Below are 27,934 nucleotides of genomic sequence, written 5' to 3'. Positions count from 1 at the left end.
ACATGCAGTGATCTATAACGTCATATGGTAATTGGTATGCTAAAATAGAATAAAATAGGGAGAAAAAAGATATAATCTTTAATCTTGCGTTTCTAGATGAAAATGAATAATAATTATATAAGAAGATCAACCTGAAAGAAGATTTACCATACTTTTTTAAAAAATATATATATATTCAAGAAGTTTGGTTTTTTGGTTAAAATATTAATATATTATAATGTATTTTCTAAAAGAAATATTTTATCAATATTTTTTAAAAGAAAAGTTTCTTTGCAAGGATTTTTTTGAAAAGAAAATATATAATAAAAGTTTTACACAATAAGTATTCACGATCAAAAGATTAATTTGAAGTAATATATACAAAATATTGCTTTGAATAATAGAAGGAAATACAACTAAGAAATTACTCGAATCGGTTAATTACTTTTTTTTTTGTAACAATTAAATTACGTTGAACCTGCAAAATTTTGCACTATAAATGAATAAAACTTAACTTTTTGTTGAATATAAACTTCTTTTGGGGTGAATGTTAGGATAAAAGTTAACTAACATATCGCAATTATCTTATAAAAATTTAAATTTTATGCCTTTACAGTATATCTCTGATGGAAGCTTTTCACCATTTTTCAAAATTACCTACAATATCTATTCATTATTAAGTTTTGCTTGAAATTGCATTTTCAATAACCTAATTGTATGGACACTTTCTTATTTGAAAAATCAATACATTGAACTTGAAACTTTTCATATAGATGCAAGTTTTCACAAGGTGAAGAATGTTTCACACTTTATTGAGCACAAATGACAAATTTATTTTACAACCAACCAAAACAAAAAAAGGAACCTAGCTAGATAACAAATCAAACATACACAAATCAAGATCAAATAACAACACAAACATCATTTTACAACTCAATGATTAATTAAAACAATAAACTTAATTAACTAGCTACCAAATCTTGAAATTTGATATGCTTTACTCCCCCACCCCACCCTTGGCTAATTAATACTCTAATTAACCACACTTGAAACCTGTGGGAACTTTCTTAGCACAAGCACTAACCAAAGCACTAAGAGCAACAGGAATATCTAATTTGACAATCCCAAGTACATTAGCCTTAATGGCAGTGCAAAGACAAGCTGCAACTTCCAAATCAGCCAAACCTTCAAGCAATGAGCAACAAGGGGTTGTCACTTGGCTACCAATTGCAACATTTACAAGGCCAAGTAGGTCAGCACAAACACCAAGCTTCAATGTGTCCCTTGGACAATAAGGGTTCACTGGGGGTGCCTTTGGTGTTGGGTGAGGCTTTGGCTCACATGGACCACAACCACTAGTGAATGTGGCCAAAATTAGAAGGGAAAATATGAAAATGGTGGAGGAGAGGGCAGCCATGATTTATTCTAGAGAACTTTAAGTGGTGGTGTAGCTTGGTTTCTTAGAGTTTGTGAATGATATGCCCTTAAGGGAGTTACTATTTATAGAGTTTACCAACTTCTGATGAAGTCGTAAAAGAATTTTTACGCTATCAAATAATAATAGACAAGTGACTTATGGTATTTGAATTTTTTTTAAAATATTGTCATGCTCGTGTTAGAATATCTTTTTTTTAAAAATATTTTATATAATTTTTGATGAAGTTGGCATGTGTCATTTTTGGAGGATTAGATAGGGACGTGGCATCTTAATCCTATCTTTAGAGAATTCGAGCAAATATATGTAGCAATTACTTATTTATTAAAAATTAGAACATAAAACATGTTACCTGCTATAATAAAAATATATATTAATTAATGAAAAAATAAATTTTGAATCTAAATCAATTGATTAATAACTAGTTTATATAAATTGAATCAAGAGCATATGAAAGACCAAATTCGATCTCCATCTCACCAATATATATGTGAAACTCAACACCTATTGCCAGGGGCGGACCCACGTGCCGTTCAGGGTGTTCACCCGAACACCCTCGATAAAAAGATACACTATATATCTAAGGTGCATTTTCTGGATTTGTGTGGATATATATATATATATATATATTTTGAATACTCTAAATCATAAATGAATGAGATAGCCCGTCAGCGCTAAGCTTAAAGTTACGTGTTCGAATCCTTGGGTTGGCATTTTATTTATTTTAATTTTTTTGGCTTATTTTCATGTTTATACTTTTATTTTTCGAACCTTCGAAACGAAAATCCTAGATCCGTCACTGCCTATTGCACACCCAAGATAATTAATATGAGATGGACACAATATGACCAAAAAATAATAGACTTGAAACATTATTCAACTTTAAAAATTAAAATTATGAAGCGATAATTATCTAAGATCATGTACAATACTGTTAAAGATTGACAAAAGTCTCACATCGGTGGTTAATGAGATTGGTGAACTTCTTATAAGGCTTGGACAATCCTCCTCCCTTTGAGTTAACTTTTGGGGTGTGAGTTTTAGGCCTAAGACCTAATTTAACATGGTATCAGAGCAGGGCTCATCTCACCCGATGATGAGGCCCCCAAAATCAAAATTGCCCATGGGTGGACTCAAGACTTGGACAATCCTCCTTCCTTTGAGCTACCTTTTGGGGTGTGAGTTATGCCTAAGATCTAATTTCATATATACTGATAAATTTCTCGTCCCACCATTCATGTGGGCTCATGAACATTAATAATATAGAAACTCTTCATACTATAAATGTGTATAAGTCAAAATGCATTATTTTGCATAGGGGGTAAATTGTGAGGTTGAAGTTAAAAGTTCGATCGAGTGGAAGAGAGTGAAAAAACAAACAGGATGATGCTGGAATATTTTGTAAGTTTGTGAAGAAATTAAGTTTATTTGACCTCATATGGTTAATTTCCCTGGTCACCATGTAACGTGTATAGTGGACAGGACCATGTACGCCAGTAGGCACATTATCTGTCATGGACCTACCTCATTTTTATATTTTTTTTTACGATAGGTAAAGAATTGTAGGGATTAATCGTTGATTCCTGTAACTAATTTGCATCAAATGTGTATATTAAATAGGTGAATATAAGATATATATCTTGTATATATATATTTTACATGTGAAACGATTGGAAGATAGAAGAAGGGGGCATATAAAATTGAATAGAAAATCGAGTTAAATCGGAAAAAAAATTGGGTTAGTATTTGGTTTGGTGTTTAAAAAACATGTTCGACTATATTTGGGTTGATTTGATTTTAACTAAAAAAATCTAACCCGAGATTAAACCTACCCGACATTATATATAAAATTTTAAAATTTATTTTATATAGAAAAATATTTACTTTGATCTAATTTTTAAGTATTTCTTATACTTTTTCATAGTTTTTACCTTTCATTATATTATTTCAAGTTTTAAATTTAGAATTCTGAATGATCCAATAAAGATTATAGTCCACTACAAGTAAATTATTTGTTTGTATGAATATTTTATCGAAAAATTTGAAACAACCCCCAAAACCAAAAAAATTGAAAAAAAACGAGGTTGAAAAACCCGAATTTATTGATTTGATTTGATTTTATAAATTTAAAAATCCGACACAAATGGTTTGATTTGATATTTGAAAAATTCGAATCAACCCGAACATGTACACAATGACAAATCTAGGTTTTAACATTGTGGGCGCTCTGAATGAGCAAAGTGAAATTATAAAAAAAATACATGTTAACAATAAGATTCGAATATTGGTTCAACAACACTAAAAGAGTCTTAAGCACCCACTCAAGAGTCATTAAATGAATTAAGTCATTTATTCATTGTGCTCTATGTTAATTTTATACAAATCCATTTAATTTCTACGTTGATATATATATTTTGTAACAAAGTTAATCGATGCTTGAGCACCCAACGGACTCCATATGGATCCGTCCCAGCATGTACACCCCTAAATAGAAGGAAGGAAGGAAGAAGCATTAAGTGAAATCCATTTATATTTCTGTTAGTTAATTAATTCAACATTCAAACTTTATGGAGCATTAAGACGATCGAATAAGATATTAGATCTATTCTACTTAGATTATACACATAAAATATTATTAATTTGATGAAGAGATCATGAATTCATTATTATCGATGTTTAATAACTTTTAAAAGGTGTTTAAAAGAGAAAAAAAAATATTTTTAAGCACTTATTTTTAGATTTAAAAAAAATAAAAAAATAAAAAGTTAAATATGACTAATTTATAACTTTTAACTTATAAACTACTTTTAAAAAAAACCAATTCAAACACTCCTCTGTAGTAATGAATGAATCTATTACTATACATCATCCATTGATCAGTATAATAGAGCAATAGGATAATAATGGATATAAAAATGATACTAACAAATATAATTTCAAGAATTTCGATTGTAATTCCATGACCAATTAGTCCTTGGCGTTACTATAATTTTTGTGACAAATCCACCCACCCTAAATATTATAAAAGAGATCAACTTCTCTTTATAGACAATATATATTATAATTTATATTTTCCTTTTGGAACTATTAAGTTACCTCTTAAAAGATAATTAGAGGCACTGTCTATAATATCATATGGAAACAATTTATCTTTAATAATGTTTTCTTGTCCTATATATCATGTATGTTTATTTGGTCACATCAATTATTGAAGCAATACGATTTTACATGTGCGTTGTGTCTGGCCTACGCGTTGCTGCCATTTCACTCTTCTTTTACTTGTTTTTTCTTTTGAAATGACAACTCGATCTATCAAACTCTATATAACACAATTTTAAAATAGGACTTAATGATCCTTAAGTATAAATAATTTAATCTTATTTTTCTCCTAAAAAAGTTTAGTTTTACGAATTGAACATGTTATGTAAAATTGCAAAATGACTACTCAAACTCGGAGGGAAATGTAATTGTTTAGTTGCGGGTTTATCTTGTATTAAGAAAGAAAAATATTTTCAATTTTTCTATGGTTAGTGAGACAAAATGTCTTGAAAAAATATTTCTCCGCAAAAACAAGTTCCATAAAAATGTGCTAAATGACTTTTCAAATAAAAGTAGAGAAAATAAATTTTACAAGGGACATTTCAAGTTCATTGTCTTCTCCATCAACCATACTTGTTTATTGATACGTTTTTCTTCTTTTGATATATATTACACTATTTTTTCTAATGAGATTATATTTTTTTGAAAAAATTATCGAGAAAAAGTTACATATTTTTTTTTTTTACTTTTTGAAAAACCGCTCGCAGAAAGTCTTGCATACGCCACTCAAATATCAATTATGTATATAATTAATACATTTTATGAATATTAAAGAATGGTCTCAATTTTTTTTTTGTTTCAGTCAAATATTTTGTTAAATTAGTACAAGTTAGTTAGTAGATTATATTTTTGAATTAATTATTTTATTTCGTTAAGATTAAAAAGTTTGTAAATTAATCTTATTTAAATCATAGGCGGATTTAGAAAATTTGGTTATGTTCTTGATTAAAATTGACCAAATTGAAACCGATGTCGCTATGTCCTAATTTGGGCCAAATCCAAATTCATTAAGAAAAGGACGGTGAAGGCCCAAAGCCCAGTGTGATATGCCACTGAATTAAAGACCCGCCACGTCATCCATTTTCAAATTATTGTAATGAACATAATATTTTTGTGTTCATCAAAGGAACCAAAATTATGTTCTCTTCTTCTCTAATATTCATTCTCACTCAAACACGCTCTTCTCAGTTCTCATGGCTCTGAAGAACCATCAATTTCTCTAAAATGGTGAATTTTTCAATTCCCCTTTAAGTTTTACTTCTTATTGGATAAAAGAAACCAACTTCTTTTTGTATGCGGCAGACAATGGCGAATTGCGACGGAGGTGATTGTGATCGAGGCAATTGAGGAGAGACGTTGGTATGCTTCTTGATTCCCCTATGGATGTTGCTGCTCGTGTTCAGGTACTTTTTCCTCTGACTTAGGGTTAGGGTTGGGGGGCTTAGTTGATTGATTGATTATTTGAATAATTTATATGTAACCTCCAAATCAACTCACAGGGATAGGGAATTTATATGTGCCTCGAGGGTCAGGGGGAGGAGGGGGGGGGGGGCCTCGGGGCATGGGGTGTGCCTCGAGGTTGGGGGGGGGGGGGGTGAGGAGGAGAGAGAGCCTCGGGGCACGAGGTGTGCCCTTGAGGTCAGAGAGGAAGGAGATGGGACCTCGGGCAGGGGGTGTGCCTCGAGGTCGGGGGGAAAGGCGGCCTCGGGGCACGAGGTGTGCCTCGAGGTCGAGGGGGGGCGGGGGGAGGAGAGGGGGCCTCGGAGCACGGGGTGTGCATCGAGGTCGGAGGGGAGAAGAGGGGCCCTCGGGGCACGGGGTGTGTGTCGAGGTTTGGGGGGAGGGAGGAGACGGGGCTTCGAGGCACGGGGTGTGCGTCGAGGTAGAGGGGGAGGGTGTGCCTCGAGGTCGAGCGGGAGGGGTGTGCCTCGAAGTCGGGGAGTTGAGGCCTCGGCGCATGGGGTTTGCCTCGAGGTCAGAGGGGTGGGGGGGAGGGAGGGTCGGGGCGCGGGGTGTACCTCGAGGTCAGAGGACCGAGGGAGGGGGGGAGGGGGCTTGCCTAGTGCGGGTTACCTCTCCTATGTAGTTTGCGAGCTATTGTATAGGAGCAGCATTTTACCCTGTGCACCCACAAAGGATAGCGTCTGTGAGGTTCCCTTGTTGTAAAAAAAATACCTCGGGACAAGGAGTGTATTTTCTTCTTACGGTCAATCATACAAAGGCAATTCCTAATAGAATGAAGAAATTCAAAATTTCAAATTACTCAATAAGGAAACCTTTCAGATTTGATACAAATTTTTTGTCAAAATTTGTAAGCGAGATGAGTTATGAAGGATACAAAAGTGATTAAATTGTTGTTGGACAAATGATATCCTTTTGAATCTTCAAGTTCATTGAAGATCCTTTCAATTATGATTCAAGATTCTTTCTTCTCCAATTCAGCGAAGATCTTTTCAATTTTAATTCAAAATCATTGAAAAATCTTGTGATTCAAAATTCTTTTCCTAATTTTATTGAAGATCATTTTGTCGAAAAATTTGAGAAAAATCATCATGAATATCTTTGCTACTTAGCATTTTACTACTTATGTACATTGTTTAAATTTATTGTATTATTTATACTAGATACATTAAATAAATGATTGTTGACCATAAGATGTTAGATTTAACATCGATACATTATTGTGTATTAGTTGCAATGCAGTTGGTACATTAGTATAAATTCGAATTTATGTGTCATATCTAAAAAATTAGTGCATTATATATTACTATTTATATGTCTCATATAATTTGATAAATATTATATTTATACTAGATCATTAAATAAGTAATTATTGCCCATAAGATGTAAGATTTGAGATCGATACATTACTGTGTGGTAGTTGCTATGTAACTAACTGATACAATTAGTATAAATTCGAATTTACGTATCACATTTAAAAATTAGTGCATGATACATTACTATTATATATTTCCTTTAAATTGATAAGTATTATATTTTTATATTGTTTGCCTTAAAAAATATGTATAACTTACATAATGTATCATTTTGTAGTTGATAATAACGTATCTGATATAATAAGGTTGTGAAAGAATGATGTATATCCAGCTTTTGGAGATTTGGGGGTAAAATAAGAGATTTGAAAATTTTTAGAACTGAAAAGGAAAAATATAATGAAAATTATGGGAAAAAATATGTATATAGGTAATTTATAGGAATAAATGGAGTAATTACTACGAATAATTTGTCCTATGGTTCACATTGGTTCAGATTGATTCTCTACGCACTTTCATTTTATTTCTCTTAAAATAATTTTAAAAACGAAATTGTAGTTTCTCCATCCTTTATATTTTTATTCTTGTTAATTTCCGTCAATTTCATACTAAATTATTTTTGTTTCATTAAATGCCAACTAAGAGGAAGAAATTCTTTAATGTGTTTAGTATTTTTTGAAAAAATAGAGATACGGTAGTTGAGTGATATTCACAAATAATTTTTATAGACAATTCTTGAAATACGAGTGATCGGAATGTAAATACCTCATTGACTGAAATGCAAAATTTCTGTTCATAAAGAGAAGTAATTCTCCCTTATTCTCAACATATATGATATATTTCAATGTCATATTTATATTTGATTAAAAAATCATTTAACTTTTACATTAACACAATGATAAATAGTTAAAAAAATTATCTACGATTTATTTTCGATCACAAATTTTAAAAATATTTTTTTAAAAAAATATAATATTAAAGTAAACGATATTATATAAATTGAAACTGAATATATATATATATATATATATATATTTGACATTTTGTTATACGATTTGAATTGATACTTCAGGAAATGCTCAAGAACGTTTTGTCATTTTTATAGGTCTTATCCAATTTAGGATGCTAAAAAAGATTGTTTTGTAAATAAAAAATATGAAAATTCATAGATTCTCTCTACTTTGAAAAATTAATAATTCAAACGACGTTAATCTAATAAATTGCTAATAGTCATTTATTAAGTAGTAGATATATGTTTCAATCGATTTGTCTTACCTTTTTAGTTTATTTTAAAATGTCTTTTTTTATAATTCTTTAATTTTAATTTTTCATGTTACATACTTTAAGAACATAAAATTAAATAACATTTTGATATATTTTATCTGGAAAAATTAAATGAAAATAAATTATTTTTTTCCCAAGCAACATTCCCAAAATTACTTCACTTTATTTTGAGAAGTTTAAATGTGAAGAATCAATCAAGTGAAGACACGTAGGGTAATGTGTGCTGTGAGTTCACTATAAAGTACAATACATCACAATTTTTTTTTAGAAAAAAAAGTTAGTAATTTTTCTTAAAAAACATTGTTGATGAATGTTGAGTATTATATATATGTACAAAAAATCTTATCTAATAAAAATTATATATATATAAAAATATGTAACACTATAACAATCGCAGGTAATAATTCACCACTTTAAAAAGATGAATAGGTTAAATACTCTTATAACTACTAAATTTATAAAATTTAAATTAGAAAATTTATTTTTATTTATTCCCTTCTAATTATATATATTCAGATTTTTTTTGACAGCACATTGAACATGGTTTCTATTCGATTGATAATGATATGTAAAAAAAATATTTATTTATTGTTGTATATCATTAATATATTTTCTTTTATTTATTATGCATGATTTGATTTTATTTAAAAATTTAAAATTTTGTAGAATTGCAATTTAGGCTAGAATATTAATATATTTTAATATAATAGTTAAGCTTTGAATTTGTTTTTGCTAAAGTAAATTAGGATTTTGATTTTCCTTCTAAAAAAGAAAAAAACTAAAGAGTTTTGGTATGTAGTTTATTTTACAGCTGATTGTATTCGTTTTATTAACTTCAACAAGATATTTCATTAAATAATTTCCTTTTATATCATTGCATCATTAATTTATTTCCCACTGAGAATAGATTTTTGAATCCTACTTATGTTAATGACTATATATTGTGCATATATATTTCATTAAATAATTTCCTTTTATATTATTGCATCATTAATTTATTTCCCATTAAGAATAGATTTGTGAATCCTACTTAAGTTAATCACTATATATTATGATTTTATTTTATTTAAAATTTAAAATTTTATAGAACTGCAATTTCTGTTAGAACATTAATATATTTTCCTATTATGGTTAAGCTCTAGACTTGTTTTTGCTAAAGTAAATTAGAAGTCTGATTTTGTTTCTTATAAATAAAAACTAAAAATTTATGGTATGTAATTTATTTTACAGCTAATTGTATCATATTTGTTAACTTCAACATGACATTTCATTATATAATTTCCTTTTATATTTGATCTTATTTAAAAAAATTTAGCACTGAAATTTATGATAGAACATTAATATATTTTCCAATTATGGTTAAGCTTTAGATTAGATTTTTGATTTTGCTTCTTATAAAAAAAATTTTTAAAAAAATGGTATGTAATTTATTTTATAGCTAAATGTATTCATATTTGTTAATTTCAAAATAATATTTCATTATATAATTTCCTTTTATATTATTGCATCATAAATTTGTTTTCCGTTAAAGTTGAATCTTTGAATTTTATTCAAGTCAATGTCTATTTAATGTTAATGCATATAAATAAATTTAAGTTTACTTTAAATTTGAAATTACTTTAATTGGCACTTTATGTTATTTCTAATTATAATCAATTATTTTTAATTGTAATTTGATTAATTTATGCAAAAATATTAAGATATTTCCTATTATAGAAAACTTTCTGATTTATTTTTGTTATTATATTGTTTTATTTATCATATAATTTGTTAAAAAAATTATTTTGTCTTTTTAAAATCATATTCATATTTTCTAACTTTAACTTAATAATTTTTTTAAAAAAATTATTTTGTATTAAAATATTTGATTAAAAAATTATATTTTAATAATGGGGTGAATATACAAATATATTTACAGTATAATATTGAGTTAATTTTCTAATTTTCTCTATGATGAAAATATTATTTTTACTTGTGTTGTTTGACTAAAGAATTAATTATATCATTTAATAAGAAAATTGATGTATATAAATAAGTGAGATGTCATCTTTTCACAAGTATCGTTTGTTGAAAAACATTTCATTTAGACATGGAGAGAAAAAAGATTAAAGGACGTTAAAAGATACCAATGAAAAAAAATTAAAAATAAGAATGCGATGTTTGCTGCATTTACAAAGCGTCGTGAGGGTTTGTACAAAAAATCTAGCGAACTCGCTAGATAATGCAATGTTGACATTGGAATAATGATGATTTTCCCTAGTGGTAAGCCTCATTCATTTTTTCACCCTACAGTTGATGCAATTATTTCTCGTTTTCAGAATCCTGATATGCAGTTAGGTGAAAATACAAATCTAGAAATGAATGCTGCTAGAAATGAAGTGAATCAACTCAAAACTAAGCTTGAAGAACTTGATGTCATAGAAGACATTGCGATTGCTAAAAGAAATTCTTATGAACAAATGAAAGAAACAAGGCAAAAAGATTGGTGGGAGTTGACTGGGCAGCTCAATAGAGATGAAGTGTTCATATTTGAAACTTGGTTAAATGAAACTGATTCCTATTTACACCATCGTTTGAATCAATTGGAAATTGAACCTTCGTCCACAATGAGATACGAATCTTTTGGAGTGTGAAATTTGAAAAGTTAAAATTACAAATGATTCACCCTAAGTTATCACTCATGGATATATTAGGGAAGACTCTAGTAAGTCTAAATCTATATTAATAAGGTGTTATGTTTTAAAAATTTTATTTCAATAATGCTACAAGCATGTATCTGATGTGATTTTCATTAATAATATATTGATATGGTTGATCTGAATTATTTGTTTATGAGAATAAAATTTCATGTATTGTTTAAATACTTTATATATATATATATATATATATATATATATATATATATATCGATGACTACATAAAATTGACATCAAATTTCATTTAAACATCTCAACTAAAATTTATTTATTTTAAACAAATCAAATAAGACATGACGATGTCATTTCAACATGTTTTACTAAGTAGGCAGATTTCTACATGTTTTACTAAGTCAACACATTTCAACACGTTTTACTAGGGATGACAATGGGGTGCGACGAATGCGGGGCGACGTGAGTGGGATGTGGGGCAGATTGAAGTGGTGTTTTATGTACTAATGCGGAATGGAGCAGATTGCGGATATATATGATTTCAGCCTCATTTGTTTTCATTAAGATTAAGACATCTGAATCTGAATACACATCTGAATATTAAGATATGCATTAAGAGTTAAATGTCTAGAATCTGAATACACATATGAATATCAAGATGTGATATCCAAATTTAAACACTGAATAATTACAATTTGTTTTCAATATCTAAATGTGTATATGAAATAAAACTTATATTAATAAAATGTTATAAGAAATCATTTAGTATTACTTTTGATTAAAAAAAAATATCATAATCAACAAACATAACATAAAAAAAATCACAAATAACTATTTAAAGACAAAATATAATGTCAAAAAATTCATTAGGTATAATAAATACTAATCGAAAAATTAATGTATCACGTCATCAACGCCTTGCATAAATTCCTCAAAAGGTTTTATCCATAATCTTCAAAGAAAAATCATTTGTTAGCTCTTTTTGCAAATTTCCCATAATCATCTGCCTCTGCTTTCTCTTACCAGCCTCTAAACCCCACAAAAATGTAACAAAATAAATAAATAAATCATTTTTCAAAACAAAAATTGGCAGTAAATCACACAAATTACTAAAAATCTATATAACTCACTAGGATCAACAGTAGTTGTTGCTGTTTGCAACTAATTTTAATGTGATATAAAATAAAGTGCAATCACAAATAAAATATATGAAAAAATATAATTTTATTTATTAAGATTGCGGGTACAATTTTGTTAATCTCTTGATTCTACTCTCTTAAGATATTTATCCATGATTCGATATTTATTCATGATTCGAGGGCCATTAGTGGAATATTTTTCGAACTAAGATGATTTAAGTTTGACATATCGATATGAAAAATTCATCAATTTGCAAAGTATTCAAGATCTCGATCTCCTTATGAAATTTTTGTGGTGTCTTTTAAGAGAATTTAGTACCCTTTATATAGGCATAAACTAGCGTTTAAAGTTGAGTAGCCTCCAAAAATCCTAATTTGAGTTGAACACAATTTGTAGAGTCTCAACTTAAAATAAACACATCTTGTAGAGTCTCACAAATTTTCAATGTCTACAAATGCCCCATGCTTCAAGACTAGTAGGAGTATAGACTTGATAAAACTCAAAGACGATACTTGAAGTACTCATTCTTACACCTTTGCAAGTTCAGATTTCCAGATTTGCTTTATGATGGAAGAGATGACTGACATATTTGGTCCCACTTAAAGTGACAGAAAATAAATTGCGATCACAATAAAATAAGTAGAAACATCACTTTATTGTTGATCCCTTGATTTTACTCTCCTAATATTTATTCATGATTCGATGGCCGTTAGTGACGTATTTCTCGAACTAGGATGATTTAGATTTGACCTCTATATATGAATAATCCATCAATTTGCGGATTATTCAAGATCTTGAGCTCTTTATGAAATTTTCGAGATGCCTTTTAAGAGTATTTAGTACCCTTTATATAGGCATAAACTATCGTTTAAAGTTGAGTAGCCTCCAAAAATCCTAATTTGAGTTGAACACAATTTGTAGAATCACAATTCAAATTAAACACATCTTGTAGAGTCCCACAAATTTTCAACGTCTACAGCTGCTAATGGAACTAATGGCTTCATAGCCAAACTCCTCTAAGTAAAGTTCATTGCTCTCAATGGAATTCGAAATCGATCCATTGGTTGAGGGATACCATTTGTGAAACTGTAAAAAAAAAAAAGCCTAGCAAATTAAACCAAAAAATGAAATCCGATAAAATTCGCTGATGTTCATCATATTAACACTTTAAGTGTAAAAATTGAAACTTTAGGAACCCTAACAAAGAAATAAGAAACTCAGATGCTAAAATTCTCTGATCTTTATCACATTTACAATTTTATGTGCAAAAATTGAAACTTAAAAAATCAAAGCAAAAACAAAAAGGGAGAAAATTTGTAGTTGTTAGAGCAAAAGTCAGCCAAAGATCGAGAGAGGCGATATATTATTAATTTATAACTTATTAAATAAATTTGAATGGTATTAAGACTCTCATGCAATCTGATCGGTTCAGACATTTTCAGGTTCATTAAGAGGTTTTTTGAAAAAGAAACAAATGGACTTAATAGGCTGAATCTGAATCATCAAATTCATACCTAAAAAAACAAACACACTTAACGGGTTGAACCAGAATGATTAAGATTTAGACCTACATTAAGTGCAAACAAGTGAGGCATTTATGTTTGGTTCAAACTTAATTTTACTTTTTACATGTTATAAAAGTGATAGAGCTTTATTTATTAAGATATTTTCTATAAAGATTCTAAAATATTCCAGATAGTAAATGAAAATGGTTCAATAAAGAATATATAATTTCTTACATGTTACCCAATGACCTCTAAAAATAATTTTTTGAGTCAATATCCTATTAAATTAATACAACTTAATGAAAAGTGAATTTATTTTTAGAATCAAACTTAACTAGAAAAATAAAATCTTTAAAAATTTATATGGTGCGGTGGGGAGTGTGTTGGAGCGAATTGAAAATGAAAAAAACTTGATATGTGGGTCATAGGCGAGGCGATTAGAATATATATGGGTTAAGCTCAACCCTCACCGCTTCATTATCATCCTTACGTTTTATTGAGTCAGCACATTTCAACATGTTTTAATAAGAAAGTCATGGTTGTTAAAGGAGTAGAAGATGTGAAAACGAGAGAAAAAAAAGAAGTGATGCATATTTTTTTTTATTTTCTTCTTTATTGAAATGTAGGTTTTATTAAAAGTAATTAACTAAATAACTTTAAACATGGATTTTTGTTCACAATTTATATTTTTAACAATTATTTTTTGTATATATGTCACATGTTTTAATTTAATTCGCTACTTCGACATATCATTAGTAAGTGTGTTACACGCATGTTAATATTTAAATGATTGTTAAAAAAAGTTTCAAAATGACATAATGAACCACATGGAGTGTGTTTTTATATATAACGTATTAAGTTGAGTTCGGAGATGAGAAAGTATTTTGTAAAACTTTAAATGATTTTAACTCCTTTATTTCTTTACATTCAGCAAGAGTACATTGTTATCTCTATTTTGATCCGTTATTTCCGTTATTTGTTATTCAACTATATTACATATTCGTACATTCAATATATTGATGTCATTCGACCTTCATCTTTTAATGATGCAGATACAAGTTATTAGGATCCTTAACAAGAGTCTGTCAAGATCACTTCATCTTTCTCTACTTTCGAATGATGTCCTTGCTTTTGGAGGACTCTAGTCTTATGAGACTGATCTTTGTATAATAGCGGCTTCATAGATAAACAGTGTTGTAAAGTCTTTCAGTTTCAAATGTTTTATTTACTACTTATGTTTCGTATTCAGTATATTTAGTTCAAATTTTAAGATTTAGTAAAGTGTTTTATAAGTTTCTGTCAATTTGATACTTATGTATGCTTGAGTTAGTCTTCCACTTGTAGTCAGTCAGGATGTAGGCTCAGCACCAACAATGATTCTCGAGTGTCGGCTACGTCCAGGATGCATGTTCAGGTCGTGACAAATAATATTTTCTCCAATCACGACTTGAGCCAATGAAAAAATCAACTATTCTGATAAGATAATGTATTTTTAGAAAATCTATATAAATATATGGTCTCATTAATATTATAAATTAGTAATTCCTTAAAGCTTGGCCGAATGGTTGAGGGGGTTCAAGTTCTCCCAGCCAATCCGGATCGAATCCCAGTATGCTTTTTTGACCCACCTCAAGGGTCGTTCAACTAAAAAAAAAAAAAAATCTAACACAATTTAATAATAAATGATTCTATTGTGTATTGTTTTTTCTTAAAATTTAAATCTAGTTGAAGCTCATTTCTAACTTTTCTTATCGCAGTCAAAAGTTCTGACGATGTCTTTTTGAAGTGCACCATAAAATTCAGTTGATTATTTGAGTGTGTTTGGTATCATACCCTGACTAGCTTTTAAATGAAATTTTTTCAGTAATCCATGACTGCAAATTCTTTTGAGAGCATGTGGAATGATCTCTTTGTACGCATATAATGCTTTATGTTTTTGATATGTTGATTTTGTGACATCTTTTAAATGAGAAGTCATTTTTTGATATGATTTTCAAAAAAAAAAATTATATTGCTTATATAATGTATTGCTTCACCATCATACATTAAAATTTTTGTAGTAAAAATATAATTAATAATATTTGATTAAGAATTAATGCACATTATGTAAATTACTTTTACTAAGAATCATTGAATTATTGAATTTATATTACAACAAATCATTTAACAAAATAATATATTATAATAGATCATACACATACATTGTACTTTTACTTATATGAATTCAATAAATATGATACATAAGTTAGCAAGATACAATGATTTTGATATATTCATTGTACATTATATATAAAAAAAAATTTCGATTCGAACTCAATAAATATGATACATAGATTAGTAAGTTATAATGAATTTGATGTGTAATCAGAATTAACATTTACTGGATTTCAAATATTTTTTAAATGGATAAATATAAATTTATCGATTAAATAATATTTATATAAAATAATAATATTTCATGATTCCACGGACGAAACTCTTGTCTATTTCACTAAAATTTTACATTACAAGCTTACAAACACAAACCCTACAAATTACATGTGGGGTGATTTTTCCATTTATCATATTCGAACAATAATATAGTATAATTATCATTTTAAGCTATGTCAAATCAATACGGAACGAAATAAAAATCATATCAAATATCATCCAAACACATGCTTGCCAAATTTAAATTCAAATAACAAACCATGATTGGTGGCATTAAAGTTAGTTGACAGCTCGGAAAGGGTAAAGCGTGGGTCAATCAATCTAACGCCCATCTCTTCATCGTCTTCTTCCTCAAAAAAAGAAAAGGTAAACGCTCTACTGTAACGATCCGATTTTCTTCAAACTTAGCTCTAAATTTATATTATTGAGGCGGATCTAGAATTTGAAATTAGAAGGTATATATACATATTTTTTTTTTTATAAATTTTGATACAAAAATGTTTATACGAATGTAGAGGCGGATCTTGCATAATCATACATATTTTTAATTTTATATGTATATGCAGAGGAAGAAAGGTGCAGAGGAAGAGAGATGACGATATTGTATGCGCTGGTAGCGAGGGGATCGGTGGTATTGGCGGAGCAGAGCGGAACGTCAACGAACGCGAGTACGATCGCGAGGCAGATTTTGGAGAAAATTCCGGGGAATAATGATTCCAATGCGTCGTACTCACAGGATCGGTATATTTTCCATGTTAAACGCACGGATGGACTTACTGTTCTCTGTATGGCGGATGATAGTGCTGGAAGTAAGCAATTTTTTACCCTTTTGTATAATGCTGTTATGTTGTTAGAATGTGTTTACATTCATGTTTATGTCGATTCAGCTTTCTTGTTATGTGTATTTAATCTAGATATATTGAAACAACATCAACAACATAGCCGGTGTAATCTGACAAATGGGGCTGGGAGGGTGGTGACTGGTGTGTATGCAACCTTATTAAGGTAGAAAGATTGTTTTCGATAGTGTCGACTCAAATATAGATATATCTAAACAACAGCAACAACATGGGTCCGGGGAGAATGGTGTGTATGCAACCTTATCCTGATGGTAGAGAGACTGTTTCTGATTGATACTCGGCTTGAATCTAGTTATATCTAAACAAAACAACATAACCAGGGTAATCTCACGAGTGGGGTTAGGGTAGGTTATTGTGAAGATGACTATACTTCAGTGAGTTGGTGAATGGATATATTAAACCCACAAGGACCCCTCTCAGTGATTAATCCATGGGCTATAAGTCATTTTATAAATCAGAGGAACAGAATATTGTGAAGTGTTGTCTTTTAAGCAGACTTATGGTCTTTAGTTACAGGTTCATTTCACAATATCACTGAATAATATCCTGCAGCATTGTTTATTCTGCTCTTCTTGATTTATATTTATATTTTTATTCTGTCTTAGGGACATCTATTCTCTATCCTTCTTTAATATGTTTTACCTTGGCATCTTTTCCTTGATTTTGTATATACTTTGGTTAGTTGTTCCCCAAAAATGAAGAAAATGTGTAGTTGTATGTGGACTTCTCCTTTTAATTTAGTTCGAATTTAGATAGTGGTTTAACTCTTTAGTAACACCAACAGATTTCATTTTCATTTTTGATGTGTTGCCTTGGAAGATTGACATATATTGTGGATATTTTACTATACTGAATTCCTTTGCAGGGAGAATCCCTTTCGCATTTCTTGAAGAAATTCACCAAAAATTCGTGAGAACGTATGGCCGAGCAGTTCTGTCTGCGCAAGCTTATGGTATGAATGATGAATTTTCGAGGGTCCTTAGCCAGCAAATGGAATACTACTCCAGTGATCCAAATGCAGACAGAATAAACAGGCTAAAGGGTGAAATGAGTCAGGTCAGTCACCAATGTTGTTTATGCCTTAGGGAGCTTATGTTCTAGATGTTGGCTCATGCAAATTCCACATTTTCTCAATCTGATGAGGCTTGCACATTTCAATGCGTCATGATTATCTTATCAACAAGCATATTGTATTGAGTGATTAGGCTTAATAATTCGTGGTGTTTGATGCAACATGATTCCCTAGAGAGACCATCAATAGTCATTTATATGTTCCTGTAATAAAGCTTTTATTGTATTGATGAGTAGCGGTGATAAAAACAATATTAACAGTTTCAGTTGTCAAATCTTATAAACTAGAAATTGCAGCAAATCATATTTACCAGCCATTATATTTTGACATTAGCTAAGGAACTTTTGGATATATGTGCCATGTAACAGGTGCGCACTGTCATGGTTGAGAATATCGATAAAGTTCTAGAGAGAGGTGATCGCTTGGAATTGCTGGTCGATAAAACAGCTAATATGCAAGAGAATACTTTCCGCTTCAGAAAGCAGGCTCGCCGGTTCAGAAGCACTGTATGGTGGAGAAATGTCAAACTCACGTATGTTGCTTCCATTACTTGGACAAAAGCTATTTCTTTGTTTCATTTTTCCTTGGTGGGGAAGGGGGTTGTTCTTTCAATAGTTGGATGAATTATAATTATTAGATTTCTTTTATTGGGTAAGATTAAATTCTGATTCTAACAGTTAGACTGTTACATGTGAAGATTCCTTTTATATGGCATTACTGAAACTAGCTGGGCTCTATCCTGCCTTAAATGGTTTGATAAAACGGACAGTGTATCTTCCAGGATAAAATTTTAAAACGTGAAGAATCCAATTACATCTTTGGGAGGTCCATGAAACGATTGATCAGTATAAAGCTTCCTCATGGATTTCTTGATTTAGTTATTCCTTCTCCATATAATATGTGTTTCACGATCTTTTATCTGCCTGCTCCTAAACAGTATGAATTTTTTGAAGCAATTCTAACAACAGATCCCTACGTTTACAGAAGATTTCATAGTTTTATACTGTACTTATTCTCTCAGGATATTGTTAATTTTGTTCGTGATGGTTGTTTACATTTAAGGAGTGGCCAGCTTCAAGTTTTTACTTCCCTATTTCATTATTCAATTTTGTCATCGTTCTTTATAATGATGTTTGATTTTTGCAGGGTGGCTCTGATATTCCTCCTCCTAGTGATAATATATGTTATTTTGGCTTTCGCTTGTCATGGACTTACACTTCCAACTTGTTTGAAGTGAGGATTACTGGATCAGCATCACATCTTTTGTCCTTAAAACATTATTTTGCAATTTTTTTCATCTAAATCAATCTTGGGGTAAAGCTTGGATGTGTGTTTTGGCATGGATTTCATCCTTGATATGTATTAATCGTGTGATATCCTTAAGCTTATAAGCAAGCCAAAACTCTTGGTTTGATAATGTAGATTGTATTTATATATAATTTTGACCCATGTGAGGAAAATGAAGGGGGTCAAATAACTCATGATTGATTTCTTGGTTTGATATCTGTTTTGAAATATATTTTGACTATCTTTTTATTTGCACTCTTATGTTGAAATTTGGTTTTGTTGCTTATTTATGTTGAAATTTGGTTTTGTTGCTTATTTCTGTTTTTCAACTATCTGTTATAGAGGAAATGCTAATGCAATTTCAAACTACCATAATTCCATCCTTATATCAAGATATGTGATATATATTCTGTACAAAGATGCACTATAATTCTGCATTGAATTGTTCCATGTCAAACATTACAGTGAAACCAAATTGCCATCTATAAGGAAACCTGTTCAATAAAGCTTGTAATTCTTGAAGGACCGCCATGTATTGAGCCCCTTCTTCAACAACTTGCATGACATGTTTATGTAGATGATTGTATAATTCCACAGGATTATTCAACGCGGTAGGATGTGTTGTGATGGAATATCTTCTACACCATTATAATTCAGTACATTCAATGCATGTCTGCATAAGTATTCCTTTAAAGTTAAACAAACTGCAAATACAACGTACTTCTACTTGTGTAGTCTCATAGAGAACCTCAAACTGCCTGATCTCCTTCGGATTCTACTCTTTCTTTGACAATAAACGTCATTATTGGCCCAGCAATGTTTACTTGTCTTGTGATAAAAAGCAAGAATGCATTTCCTCTAACTTCTTTTTGATACTGCTTGAATATTTCCTTTGTGAATATCCGCGAGAGTTGCTGCTCAAATCTGCATTTTGTTTTCAGTTCAAAGCTTGAACTTCTTGACTCCATATCAGCCATTGCTTCTTTCAGGTATTTCCTTTGCAGGGCTAGATCATACTTATCAACAAATTCTTTGAATGAAGTGTGTTTATGTACATAACCATCAAAAAATCTATCCAAACTCTCGTTTTCCTTTATTGGCATGATTCCCATGAAGGAAATATCTTTTTAAGTAGACTGGTACCCATTTTTCACGATCTTCATACAATGATTGAAGCCATTTACTGTCCTTGAGTCCATGCTGACTTATCATCTGACCCCAAGAAGTTTCAAATTCGGTGATCTTCAAAGAATTATAAACTGCTTTATACAGTTGCATCTTGATAGACTCATATGACAAACAATAACAATGACAAGCTCGAGGGAAAACCTTAGAAACTGCAATTTGCAATGATTTTGACTGATCCGTTAGAATAACTTGTGGATGTCTCCCAAGCATACATGTTTGCCATGATTTAAACATCCAAATAAAGTACTCTGCTGAATCATGTCCAAGAAAACCACATCCCAGCAAAACAGGTTGCCCATGATTGTTTAATCCGACAAAAGAAATTAGAGGAATTCCATATTTGTTTCTCAAGCTTGTTGTATCCATTGCAACTGCATCAGAAAAGGAGTTGAAAGCAGCCCTTGACCTAGCATCAGCCCAGAACACATTTCTCAGGCATCCTTCATCATCAAGATCCATCAGGTAAAAGAAGTTTGGATTTGTCAACTTCATACGACAAAAATAATTATACAGGGCATGTGCATCTCCCTCTTTGAGCTCTAAATGCTTTGAGGTATCAACAGGAAGCCCACTATCTGTTTCCTCGACTTCTTGGATCCATTATAAGCAGCATCAATAGATGTGTGGTATAACTTAATTGTATGTACTTCTGTAACAGGTGTCAATTCCTGCTGTTTTTTAGAAGCAAGAATCATCTTTTTGTGAGACTTATAGAACCGTCTGATCTCTGCGCTTACTGTATGATTATGCTGAAGCACAGCTTCAACAATTCTCCATCTTTTTGAGTCCTCAAGCTTAATTAGTAGGCATTGCAGGACAACCAGTTCTTGTTTCTGGCCTAGGGTGATTTGCTCCACTTTTCTTCTTGAAACCTGCGTTACTGCAGCTAAGTTTTGCTCTATACCTTTCTTTCCATAACTCAACAATGATCGAGTTTGGTCATTGATGAAGTAGTAAAAACCATATCCTATATAATTATGCCCTTTAATAATAACAAAAGTAGTATGAGATCAGGTGATATTCTACACAGATCAATCGAATAAAAACAAAAATGAATCATCATCAACTGGAAAGGTAAAGTCACCCTAACTTCAGAAAACCTCCATTTTTATGAACAGTTGAAATTTCAGCAATTGATAACGAAGTGTTTAAACGCAACAAAAAAAATATAATCAAAATTTAGCTAAAAATTTCAAGGAAATAGAGTACTACATACAATTAGCAGGAAAAAAGAAAGAAGGAAAGATTATACCTCTACCGGACAAAATTAAAATTTTCTTATCCAGGACTAAACATTTCAATCAAAATCAAAATTTTAGCTCAGCTGTTGAACAGAAGTTATCAATTTCCGAAGCAGGCTAATAATAACTGTCACGCGCCGTCGAACGAGCGGTGAGGGTGGTGGCGGAGAACGGCGGACGACGGAGGTGGAAAGGCTGGTTTTGTACGACGGCGAGCGAACCAAAATCGGTAAGGGCTTAGAATTTGGGAAAATTAAAATATTTGCAAACTACATCCTTCGAATATTGTCTATACTGCGTTACTCACCTCGAATCATTTCAATTTCTCCAATCAATACATTTCATTATTAAAGCCAAAGATTACTAATCAAACAAAAATTTATTTTTTAATACAAAAAATATTTTTCTTCTCATTTGAACTTTTTTTACACTAATTCAAATTAATAAAATTTCAAAGCTAATAAGATACTAGTTCTAGTAGTACTACAAGGGCATTAATCATAATCAAGACCCAAAATAGTCTTTCATCTTTGAGTTAACATTTAAATATTTATTTAGACGTTTTTACATGAAGCATTAATAGTCTATTCTTTATATTTATAATGTTAGTGTATTTTTTATCCTCTTCTAAATTTTTGTTTATTTTTTAACATTAATTTAGTTCATAATTTATGTAAGAGAATGTCAAAAAAGAACACTTTGTTTTTTTCAATATAAATATTATTGCAGCTAAATTAAGAACATTTTAATATATGACATTGCAAGAAAAAAAATTGTACCATTATACGTGAAATCGTCGTGATTAACCTTTCGACTTTACCTGCAGTACGATTTGTATTAAACAAAATAAGGTGTTTTTCTTTTTACAATCTCTCACATGGAGTTATTATTTCTACTAAATATATAAAATGATCATTAAACATTTCATAAATTATGAATAAAATCAATGTTAAAATTTTTTTTTAAGGAAAACCAAAAAGTGCATCAATATTGCAAACATGAGAGACTATTAATACTCCATGTGAAAACTCAAAAATGACTTTTGAGTCTTAACCTAAAGAGTAAGGGCCCGTTTGGATGGGCTTAATAAAAGTATTTTTGAAAGTGCTGAAACTTATTTTTAAAATAAGCAGTTATGTGTTTGGATAAAAATGCTGAAGTTAAAAAAAAAGTTGTTGATGTGTTTGGCAAATAAGTGCTGATAAACGGTTTTTTAAATCAAAATGTCTGAAATACCCTTAAAAGTTGTTAACATAATAAAAGTTAATTAATTTATATTTTACAGCCATAAATAATTATATTTTGCTATCATTCACATATTTCTTTCTTATCACAAATTATTTATAAGAGGAATATAAACTTATTATAGATTTTAAAGATATATAATTTGAATAGATCAAAGAACGATTTAAGATTTTATTTTAGTTTCATTCATAGGTAATAATAATAGTCTATCATTCACATAATTCTTTATTATCACAAATTATTTATAAGAGGAATATAAATTTTTATTTAAGTTATATGTGCAACTTATTTTACATTTTAATAATATATAATTTGAATAGATCACTTGAAAGATTTAAGATTTATTTTATTTTCATTCATTAGTAATAGTAATTGTCTATCATCCACACGTGAAAAGGGAAAAATAGAAGAAACAGATGTTAGGGTTATATGGGTAATTTGGAGATTGTATTAAAATATTAAGGGTAAAAAGGTAAAAATGTGGTCAACTTAAAACAGCTTATAAGTTGGGGAGTTGGGGGAAAAAAGCACCCCTACCCCAGCTTTTAACTTTTGGCTTAAAATAATTTTTTTTAACTTAAAATAAGTTATTTTGAGGATTGCCAAACAGCTAAATAAGTCAAAAACCAGCTTTTAAGTCAGTTTGACCAGCTTTTAAGCTGAGCCAAACAGACTCTAAAAATAAAGGATTATTTTGGACCTTTTCTCCGAATGTATACTTTAACTTGGTTTTAATTAGTATTTATGCTCTCAAATTTGGGATGCATAATTAGGCACTTAAATTATATAAAATTGAACAATAAACACTTTTGTTTCACTTTGAGTTATAAAAGTCAATTTTGTGTCCTATGTGATACTTACTTATTTAATTTTATATAAATTTAAATATATATTTATACTTGAAAGACATAAATATCAATTAAAGACAAATTATAGCGGATATCTATTCGAAGGTGTAAAGTGAACTTATTATAACTACCTTACTAACTTCAAGGGTATGATTTTTAATAATAAATAAAATAATTCGATAAGAAATGTAAATAATTGTATAATTCAATTGAAAAAATTGTACCCATTCTTGTTTAGTTTTTTCTTTGGAATTTTAGTCCTAATGGCAGTGCGATCAATATTTCTTCTTCAGTGCTTTTTCTTATGTTCTATTCTTTCTGGGTAAATAAATTTTCATGCACGTAAAAAAATGTACTCAATTCAGAAAAATTGTAAAATTTTAGTTTATGTTTTTAATTTATTAAGCTTGTTCATTAACAACAATTTGATTATTTTCCCGTAGCTTCTATTTAATTTTAATTTCCATTTGAATTTTTTGGCATTGGATGGGAAAAAAATATCCAAAAATTCTAGATCTTCAATCTTCAAATTCCCCTGTTTTGAAGTTTTTTCGTAGCTTGTTGATAATAAATTAGTAAAACCTAATTGATTGATTTGTTTTTTTAAAAAAAATGAATATGAGAAAAGTTACAGAGAATTGAATTTATCTGTTTTTATTTTCTCTACATTTTTTTTTTTGCAGGAATGTTGATGGTTATACTGTTACCGGTCGAGTAAAAATTCCCAGTACATCTTTCATCTTTCTCTTCCTATTTATATTTTAGCGTTTGATCATATTTCATTGTGAAATTTGAAAAAGATTAGTTCGGAATGTGTATACATCATCTCCCAGACCTTATTTGTGGGAATACGCGGGGACTTGGGTATGTTATTGATGTATAGAAATGTAGTTAGTATACATAAGCTTCATATATTGGATAATGTGTCATTTATTTGCCTAGTTTCACTAATATGGTAACTAAAATATCATAAAATTAAGAGAAAAACAGGTCAAAAGTAAACAATTATTTGGCATGAAAAAATTGTAAGTCTGTTAGATTTTCCAACTTTTTGTTAAGGCTATAAAAGTTCTATCAATTTTAGATTATAGAGCTAATTAAATTCTCCTTGATTTTTTTATAGAGATTCACTTCACTATACTTTGATGTTTTTAAATATTCTTTTGTGATGATTTATCAGGTTATAAGAAATATTAACTTTGTTTTTTGTAGTTGAGAAAAGGTTTTGGAATTGTTATTCATATATATGAAAATGATCGATGTGGACTAGATTCATATAGACGACTCAACTTATTTTGTGACTAATGCCGCGTTGTTGTTTGTTTGTTTTCTGTAGTCTTTAGCTTGAAAGGATCTGGTTTCTTACCTAAAGCTTCAAATGTTAAAGTCATACTCAATGCTGGCCAAAGAGTTACTTTCTTGAGACCCAATGGGTATTTCTCATTGTATCCTTCCTGTTTCGACGACTCAAGTTGGTACTTCAGCTTTCATTAACTTAGGTTATGTATACTGATATGAGTTTTGTGCTTCCTCAAATGCATATTTACTGCTGCTCCACACTCCGGTAAAAAAAAATTTCATATAATGTGTTTTCACTGTTTTTGTGTGCTGTTTTCTTGTATGATACAATAACAACAACAAGAACAAACAACTATGCATCAGTTGCATTGTGAGTGGTTCATCTGAATTATACTAACGTTTGCGGGACAACATGAAAACTAGAATGCTACTCCTCTTTGCAAAGACTATGCTATTCCTTAACCTTAGCAATAGTCATAATGTTTCAGCAGGGACACATCTTATTGAGGTGTCTGCAATTGGCTACTTCTTTTCTCCGGTAAGCTTCACTGCCACAATATTTTTGATTCTTCACCGATTTTCTAGGACAAAGATTTATATGCTTAATGTATCTCTCGTGATGTCAGGTTCGAGTTGATGTCAGTGCCAGAAATCCAAGTAAGGTTCAAGCAGCGTTAACCGAGAACAGGAGGAGTCTGATTGAGTTGGTTTTGGAGCCATTGAGTGAGGAGCAGCATTACGAGGTCGGACTTTGATCTCCTAGATTTCCATTTCATTTTCCACTTCTTTCTCTAAACTACTGCGAGAATTTCTCTTGCAGTTAAAGGAACCTTTCTCCATTATGTCTCTGGTTAAAAGTCCAATTGGCCTGATGTTCGGATTTATGCTGTTTGTAATGTTTGTGATGCCAAAATTAGCAGAAAATGTTGGTGAGTACTCATGTGCTCTGTGTTTTAACCAAAATGAAGTTGCTTTCACATGCAATAGGACGGTAGTTCCATAACGTTGCTCCAATTTAACGTCTCTGTAATGCAAGAGTTTTGTGCTTTGGGATGACTGCACTAAATATGTGATTCACTAGGGATTAGTATCCAATGGTATCAATGTGACGTATGTACATATATGCATCAATCTCTGATTTTATTCATCGAATTGGACCATGAATATCGCGTACTAAATATATATGTGGTTCACTAGGGGTGGCAAAGTTCTCAAAGTAAGAAGCATCATCTGTTAATCCTATATCTGAGTGAACGCGAACTTCACTGTCTCCTAACGCTTAATTACTATGCACACTAAACTGTCTGAAGATTATTGACTTCTTCTGAACCTGTTTTCTTATACATATTGATGGATATCTATGTTACGATGACTAAATGTTATATGCAGTTACACATTCCCTCACATACACAAATAAATACAGATGCCCCTACACATACAAGAACAATATTCTCAACTGTATCTATGGATTCTTGTGGTTGCCTTATTGTCTATCATAACGTCTCAATTGTATCTGCGGACATGTGTTTCAAGTCCTATATGTGTCAGTGTTTATGTATATGATCTAATAGAATAATACGTCTGATATTTTATCTACAAAATTACGAGAAAAATTGTTAAGCCAGAGCCCTTGAATTGCATCATTAATGACTCCATGCCATCTCAAGATCATTCAGATTTTGGAACTTGACGTTGATTGAGTGCACTCTCTTGCTTACATTTCTGCAAGTTAATTTACCTTTAGATTAATTGTGATGAAACAGGACATTATACATAAAATAACTCGCGCTACTGTGCTGATTTTCATGTGTGGCAGATCCTGAAGAAATGAGACGAACACAAGAGGAGATCTTGAGAAACCAAGGCACTCTTTCAAGCTTGTTACCTGGGGCTCAAAGTACCAACTAGAGATAGGATTTTTTGGCCATTCTACGAAAAAGCTGGATTCTTCGTAAACTCAGTTCCAACGATCCTTATCAAGGTTTTCTCTTTTAAAGTCAATGAGTACCATCATTAGTTCATTTATCACTTGCAAAAATCTCTCGTCTCGTTTTGGTTAAAGTTCTAGGCCTCTAGTATCAGTTTTAATGTTTTATGCATCGATGGTTGTCCTAAGAATGATTTAATACTGAATTTGCCTGTATTCGAATTAGTGTTGCCATTCTTGATCACTGTATACGCTTGTGTTAATACAAGTTTATTGGAACCATCAGTTAATAGCTCTAAGGAAAAAGGAAATTCACAACAGAGTTTGGAAGTAAGTTGCAAGATAATTAATACTCTTTCTAGTATTCTACTTCTGTTCTAAACAAACTGTTGGGGTTGTATGGTAGTTCGTTAAATATAAATCGTGCATTAGTAATATCATGTTTGATAGCATTTTGTAATGATGTAGTCTAAAATTTAAAACACATTATTTTATGCAGGATAGAAGATAAAATAACTAAAGGTACGTAGATTCTCTCGTAACAAATTTATGTATCAACTAACTAATATCTACCTGACTCTACCCAATTACCAAACAACCCCTCGACGTCTACATAACTAAGCATTGCATGAAGAAACATTTGATAACACATCAAATTTGTATGTGAAGTACA

At 30.4% G+C, this 27,934-nt stretch overlaps 3 protein-coding genes and 2 long non-coding RNA genes across 7 annotated transcripts; 3 read left to right on the top strand and 2 right to left on the bottom strand.

Annotated features, from left to right (window-relative positions):
• Positions 1-1,015: 1,015 nt before the first annotated feature.
• On the bottom strand, positions 1,016-1,396 carry LOC101263716 (14 kDa proline-rich protein DC2.15). The gene has a single exon (XM_004241734.5). It carries the CDS (start codon positions 1,394-1,396, stop codon positions 1,016-1,018), a length of 381 nt encoding a protein of 126 aa, XP_004241782.1.
• A 4,195-nt stretch (positions 1,397-5,591) lies between these two features.
• LOC104648064 (uncharacterized) lies at positions 5,592-11,392 on the top strand. Its single transcript, XR_011221788.1, has 3 exons — positions 5,592-5,740; positions 5,816-5,916; positions 10,890-11,392. It is a non-coding gene; the product is annotated as an uncharacterized lncRNA (long non-coding RNA).
• Positions 11,393-16,380: 4,988 nt separating this feature from the next.
• On the top strand, positions 16,381-19,768 carry LOC101264019 (vesicle-associated membrane protein 711). 2 transcript variants are annotated; one of them, XM_004241735.5, is made up of 5 exons: positions 16,381-16,660; positions 16,861-17,103; positions 18,020-18,210; positions 18,595-18,758; positions 19,373-19,768. In XM_004241735.5, the coding sequence occupies exons 2-5, from the start codon at positions 16,887-16,889 to the stop codon at positions 19,461-19,463; spliced, it is 663 nt and encodes a 220-aa protein (XP_004241783.1). In that variant the 5' UTR covers positions 16,381-16,660; positions 16,861-16,886; the 3' UTR covers positions 19,464-19,768. The 2 variants fall into 2 exon arrangements, with proteins under 2 accessions (XP_004241783.1, XP_010322723.1); XM_010324421.4 differs by having other exon boundaries at positions 16,560-16,749.
• A 128-nt stretch (positions 19,769-19,896) lies between these two features.
• Positions 19,897-22,263, bottom strand: LOC104648065 (uncharacterized). The gene is made up of 2 exons (XR_011221792.1): positions 21,954-22,263; positions 19,897-21,683 (listed from the first exon to the last, which is right to left on the bottom strand). It is a non-coding gene; the product is annotated as an uncharacterized lncRNA (long non-coding RNA).
• A 1,945-nt stretch (positions 22,264-24,208) lies between these two features.
• On the top strand, positions 24,209-27,917 carry LOC101264333 (ER membrane protein complex subunit 7 homolog). Of its 2 annotated transcripts, XR_011221791.1 has the most exons (8): positions 24,209-24,357; positions 24,719-24,762; positions 25,372-25,480; positions 25,809-25,872; positions 25,961-26,077; positions 26,155-26,263; positions 27,151-27,315; positions 27,761-27,917. XR_011221791.1 is itself a non-coding variant. In XM_004241736.5 (7 exons), the coding sequence occupies exons 1-7, from the start codon at positions 24,299-24,301 to the stop codon at positions 27,240-27,242; spliced, it is 594 nt and encodes a 197-aa protein (XP_004241784.1). In that variant the 5' UTR covers positions 24,209-24,298; the 3' UTR covers positions 27,243-27,583. The 2 variants fall into 2 exon arrangements, 1 of the variants encoding a protein (XP_004241784.1); XM_004241736.5 differs by lacking the exon at positions 27,761-27,917 and having other exon boundaries at positions 27,151-27,583.
• Positions 27,918-27,934: the final 17 nt, after the last annotated feature.

Source organism: Solanum lycopersicum, chromosome 6 (assembly GCF_036512215.1).
Source record: "Solanum lycopersicum chromosome 6, SLM_r2.1".
Lineage (NCBI taxonomy): Eukaryota > Viridiplantae > Streptophyta > Magnoliopsida > Solanales > Solanaceae > Solanum > Solanum lycopersicum.
The sequence above is the reverse complement of the archived record's forward strand: the minus strand, read 5'-3'. Positions and strand labels throughout refer to the sequence as shown.